Genomic DNA, 6,438 nt, shown 5'->3' on the forward strand with positions numbered 1-6,438 from the left:
ATGGTGAAGGAGGTGGCAACGGCTGGGTGAAGGTGGCTGGTTGGTTATTTTTTATTTGGTTTTTTTTTTTTTTTTTAAATAAAAATCTTTTAATGTCATATTTAGGATAAAATTCTTTAAAAAGGTCATTTTGTATGATTAATTTTCAATAGGGTTACCATTGGTGCATTACAGATGTAGGGGGTCACCATTGAGAATTTCCCTTAATTTTCTTAATGCTTAAGGATACTTTAGGTTAGAGCCACCTAATACTTTGGGCTCTTGGCCTACTATATATATAGTCTTCTCTTATCTTCTTACACACTCAGCTTTCTCATTTCAATCTTTCAAGCCTCCTTCGTTCCATAGCCCCAATCCGATCCAAGGCTCTAAATTTTCTGCGCAATTGTTTCAAACCTTCAGGTAACTTAATCAGATCTCAAATTCATCACCATTTTTATCTAAACTTTCATTGAATTAAAACGTTAATTTTATTTTTTAATTTTTTAATCTAACTAAATTCCTCCTTTCAATTCCATATTCATCAATTTCAGGTGTCGATCCAATGCAAGAGTTAGAAAAATCAGCGAAAAAAATGGAGCAAACACCAGCGAAATCAGAATCCGAATTACCAACTCTTCCGGATGATGTAACAGTAGATATGATTCTACCGAGACTTCCGGTAAAACCCTTAACCCGCTTCAAATCTGTTTCAAAATTTTGGCTTTCAACAATTTCAAGTAACACATTCGCAAAAACCCACCTCAAATTTTCATCATTATCCAACACCAAATCCCTTATTTATAAGGAGCTTTTCAGTTATCGAAATCGCGGCTCTTATTTATCCTTTGATGAATGCGACGATATGAAAGAATTTGTTAACTTAGAGGATAAGTATCTTAATATCAATGACCCGAGGTATACTCGTCGGGCTGCTCGTGTCGTGGGTTCTTGTAATGGTCTTTTGTGCATGTTTGATAGCGATGTTTTGGAATTTATTCTGTGGAACTCTGTAATGAATCAATACCGCAATGCTGGTGGTCCTGAATTTAATTATGTGTTAAATGATGATGTTGCCGGTGTCGGGTTTGGTTACATATCTTCTATTGATGACTATAAGATAGGGTGTTTAGTACATTCTGAGGAGGGTGTGTGTCGTGTTAGTGTTTATTCACTGAAAACCGGGGAATGGAAAGAAACGGCTAGCATAGAAGAGAAAGGGTTCTTTTCTATAGAACGACGTTATTACTCAGTGTTAGTTGATGATATTATTTATTGGTCTCCGGTAGTCAGAAGAGAATATGAGGATAAGGAAAGTCATATCGTTGGGTTGAACTTAATTAGTGGACTTTTGACAAAAGTCCCATTAGGGAATTTGCTTACCGGGTATTTCGATGCTAAGGTATTCGAGATAAAAGGGTGTTTGTCATTGTGTTGCAATTCTGTTGTTGGTAGAAGACGACGTGCTAAGCGCGTTTCTGATGTTTGGACTTTTAAGAAAAATGGTGACAAGCATTCTTGGGAGAAATCGTTCTCAATCAATATGGAAGGCATAACTTTGCTTTACATATTTGAGTCCGGAAAATGTTTGGTAAGTCAAAACTCAAACCAGCTTATGCTACTTGATCTTAGTCAGGCAGAATATGTAGAAGTTACCGTTTTTTGGCAACGACAAAGAAGAGGAAATATCTATCACAGAGCTATAGCAGACGTGTGGAACTATACTGAGAGTCTCATTTCGCCTTCTGGGATATCTGCGCGTGTGGTGAATGAAGATGGTGGCGAGACTGGAGAAAGAATTGAAGAACATGCTTAGGAGCCGAGGTATCAAGCATACAATTATATGTATCATTGTAATATTCTCTAGGTGCTTTTATTTTGTCCTCAATTGTATGCTAATTGTACTGTAGCAGCTAGTATTCGATTATAGGCTTATTAGCTTTGGGAGTTCTAGCTCTAAACAATTGATGCTTCATAAACAGAGTTCTACATTTACTTTTATGTAATTTCAATAGTTTCTGTATTTAGCTGTGTGAAACTTAATTGAGAAATTGGTTGTAATACTTTGAGTCTTTGATTACCTTTTTGAAGTTGAAATTTTGATACCTAGTTGGAATTTTTCTTTCATAAAGCCAAATATATAAGTTAATTGATTTTAGTAGAGTAGTTATGATCAAAATTCTGAGGCAGAGTTATTGAACAATTTTTACCATTAATTTAGGCAATGTTATAATGTAATAAAGTATGCTCATATACTCCGTAACATTTTCTTTGCATACACTATATGTTACTTATATTAAGCTTAGCCTTAAGTACACCTTAAGTTACTAGGATGAAATATTAGTTAATGGACATTTAAATAACTTAATCACGCATGCTGATAAAACATACCAGCCAAAAGAATTTGATGTGATCTTACTACTTCTACTACGGAGTACTACTTATATCTAGTTGAGTACGTAATCCCCTCTAAGTGCCTATGGGAATATAATCGGTCTTGTGTTACACCTTTCAAGAATGGATCTTTGAAACGTGAAAGTCCAGGGCAACGTTACCACAAGGACTCGAGTCCATAGCAAATAGCCGTGTCTGGTTCCATATATATACTTCTCTAGTTTATGTATCATGAATCATGATAGATAACAACAATTAACATCTTGGCCTGAAATTACGTACGATAACAATTCTTCGTTAGAAATGTGTAATTTTTAGCTTATACTAAATAACAGACTAGTAATACCAATTGGAGAATAAATCACTATAATTTCTTCACCTAAATCTCCAATATCAAATCTGTAACAAAACGAGAGTATCGATCATAGATATATACTACTACATGGGTGTAAATTTGCAAGCGGCCCAGCTATTGTATTAGTTGGTGCTTGAGAGATTTTAGGCCTACTTTATCACTACTAAAAGAAGACAGATATTTAATTCCATGAATTCGTAAAAATTTTCATTAGCGCCATGTACATGTATTTAGGCTAGTTCAAAACTTAAAATGATTTCATGTTAGTTCTGTTGAAATATTTGCTTCAAATTGTTAGTAGTTAGTTAACTCCTAAGTAATTAGTTTGTGTTAGTGGAGTCATAATAATAGTGAGTTTAGTGGGTTTATGTTAGGCATAATAGATTATGATCATGGGATCATGTTACTTACTTTTAGCTAAGTTTTGCTATATATATATATATATACATATATATATATACATATATATATATACATATATATATATACATATATATATATATATATATATATATATATATATATATATATATATATATATATTGAATACAAGTTAGTTATGTTATTATTACCCCTCTCTTATCTCTATTTATATAATTTCAACTAGTTTAAATGATTTCAATTAAGGCTAGATAACCTAAAAAATACATTAATAATATACATTCTAAATTTGGCCAATTGACCGGATTGGTAAAAAATTGACCCCCAATAACAACGTGGTAAAATATAATTTTGGCGATAGTTTATTAAGAATTTTCCCATTCCACACTTCCCTAATAAAAATAATCCCATGCAATGTTCGGCTAGATATGTCTAATTTTTTTTAATAGCTACTTGCAAATACTGAATTAAATTTTTTTTCGTGGTTGTATTACTGACCCTAGCCTTAAATTACTGAACCTTTTTTGAGCAAAAAATTTGGAGGAAAAAGGGTTATATGTTTCCACTTAATTTTACAACCCCTTATTCACGAAATGGAAATTGGGGTTGGAAAAAAATTTGGTAATTATGGAATTAGAGAAATAATAAGAGATAAAATATTAATTCGAAAACTTAAAACGGGAAAAATTATTGAAAAAACAAAATTAAATTAAATTACGCATTTAAGGAGCTTTCTGAAAATAATGCAGTATATTTTTTTTGGAGCAAATGTCTCTTCAATTTAATTTTTGTGTTAAATTGTCGGTTAAGATCAATTTTTTTACCAAATTTTTGTTCTTGTTAATAACAAAAATTAAAGTAACCAAAAGATAGATTAGTCTTTCTCAAAATAGATAAACTTGTGTTTTTTAGTCGTGTCGCAGCGCATAATTAACACAAATATATCATAAATAACTGAGACAGTTTATTTAATTTATACCTATGAAATCACTCTGAATTATTAGTATGTGCTATTAATGTCATTAAAATTCCCTTCCTCGTACCTGTGAAAATCACTATGAATTATTAGAACGTGTTTAAATTTTATTGCAACTCGCCATTTTTTAGATTGCACATTTAATTAGTACTACCTTAGTTTTCTTAAATATGAAAATTTAGTAACGTATTTAATAGTGATCCGTATTTTCAACATTGTCTTAAAGAGGAAAACAAATTGTCAATTTTGTGAATCATTCTATTCATTAGCTTTCGTAACATGAAATATTATTAAAATCTTAGAGAAGCAGTACATATATACAAATTGAATGCAATCACGGATTTAATGCCTCATTTTACAAATTATTTACCTTCAGACACTGTTGAGAGCAATATCCATTTATTCATAATATACCGTTCTAATATTATCTTAGAAGATGCAATCTCGGATTTTATAATTATAATTTCTCCACATTATTCAGACATTGTTGTGGGCAAAATCCATTGACTTAATTCTACCCTAATCCCAAAATAACAAGTCAACAACAAAAAAAAAAAGTTGACTTGACCATTGACCAACAATATAAATAGTCTTTCTCTTTCCTCAGTCACTGTCACTTTCATTACAAGCCGCCACCCTAACCCTTGCATACAAACCTGAAATTCATCATTCTCTCTTCTCATCCGATCAACCCACTTAATCTGCGCCAAAACTCTTCAGGTATTAATCTAATCTGAAATATTCACTAATTTCATCTATAATTTAATCAATTCAAAATCCCCATTTTATAATTCAAACTTAATTAATCCTTTATTATTTGTGTGTTTTCATTTTTCTAGTCCAGTTTTTGATCCGGCGTTGCAAGATGATGAACAACACATCAGCAAAGAAATCGGAATATGAACCGACACACGCAACTCTTCCGGATCATCTCATCGAGGAAAACATCCTGATAAGACTTACGCTAAAACCTCTAATTCGCTTCTAATGTGTTTCCAAAGGATGGTTTTCCATGATATCGAGTCGTGAATTCGCAAAACAACAATTCGAATTCCGGTCGTCTTTGAACGATCAAACCCTCATTGTTCAGGACCAGCGTAATACTCTCAACGAAGATAAGTATTATTTATCTTTTGATGAAAAGTACAATTTAACTGAATTTGTTGGATTGAGGGAGAAATATCTTCCGCGTAATTTTAATCTTCTAAATACTGGTGTGGTGGATTATTGTGATGTCCTATTGTGCATGTATAACGAACAAACTATGCGCATATATGTTTGGAACCCTGTGACAAACCAATGTCGCGATACTAATGGTCCAGTGGCTCTTGATAAGGTAGATGATTATCAAATGAAGTATGTCGGGTTTGATTATGTATCGTTAATTGGTGATTATAAGATAGGGTGTTTGATGTTTTATAAGAATTCGTTACATGCTCTTATGTTTTCTTTTAAGACCGGGTTATGGACCGAATGGGCTTTATTAGATGAGTATTATGAAACGATGGAAAAATATTATGGAGATCCCTCGGCGTTTGTTGATAGTAGTAAAGTGTTTGTTGATGATACTATTTATTGGGCTCCGAAATGTTTGTTCAATGAAATAGATGATGAGGAAATCTTCCTTTTTGGGATGGATTTAATAGCAGGGGATATGATGTTTGTCCCAATTGTACATAGAGAAGATTGGGAAATCGCGAAATTATTTAAGATGAATGGGAGCTTGGCATTGTGTTTGATTGGAAATGGTGGTAATAAGACTAATGTTTTTTTGATGAAGTTAACTAGTGATGATGATAAGGATGCGGAGGAAATGGTTTCGTGGGAGAGAGTATTATCTCTCACTTATATTGGAGCGTATTTTGTGTATTTATTTGAGACAGGAAAGTGTTTGGTGAGTAACATATCTTTATCTTTATCTTCTCAATCTCTTCGGCTTATGCTACACGAGCTTAGCCAGGTATCATCACAAGAACAAGAACAACCCGATGAAGGTACCATTGTTTGGGAATCAGAAGAACGAGGAAGCTTATGTCGCTATTTTTCAGCGGTTACATCGGGCTATTCCGAGAGTCTTTTTTCGCCTTTTGATCCATACTTGTTGCAAGAGAATCAAGATGGCTGATTAATTGGCCGTGAGAGTGGATATTGATTAGTAAAAGGGACTTAATTAAGAGCCAATAAATTATCATTCAGTGTACGGTTTAGTTTGTGTCATTGTAATATTTAGTTGCTTTTTTAGGCTCATTATTAGTTTAATTTTACTGTTTGTAATTGCTTAGTCATAATCCAGGCATTATTATGCTACCTTTGTAATAGAGATTATCTCTTGATTTAGTTAGCCGCGTAAAAT

The 6,438-nt window shown here is 32.7% G+C and overlaps 1 protein-coding gene across 1 annotated transcript; it reads left to right on the forward strand.

Moving 5' to 3' along the window:
* The first annotated feature begins 574 nt into the window (after window positions 1-574).
* On the forward strand, window positions 575-1,795 carry LOC110698953 (F-box/kelch-repeat protein At3g23880-like). The gene has a single exon (XM_021876457.1). The coding sequence runs from the start codon at window positions 575-577 to the stop codon at window positions 1,793-1,795; it is 1,221 nt and encodes a 406-aa protein (XP_021732149.1).
* Window positions 1,796-6,438: the final 4,643 nt, after the last annotated feature.

Source organism: Chenopodium quinoa, unplaced genomic scaffold, assembly GCF_001683475.1.
Source record: "Chenopodium quinoa cultivar QQ74 unplaced genomic scaffold, ASM168347v1, whole genome shotgun sequence".
Classification (NCBI taxonomy): Eukaryota; Viridiplantae; Streptophyta; class Magnoliopsida; order Caryophyllales; family Amaranthaceae; genus Chenopodium; species Chenopodium quinoa.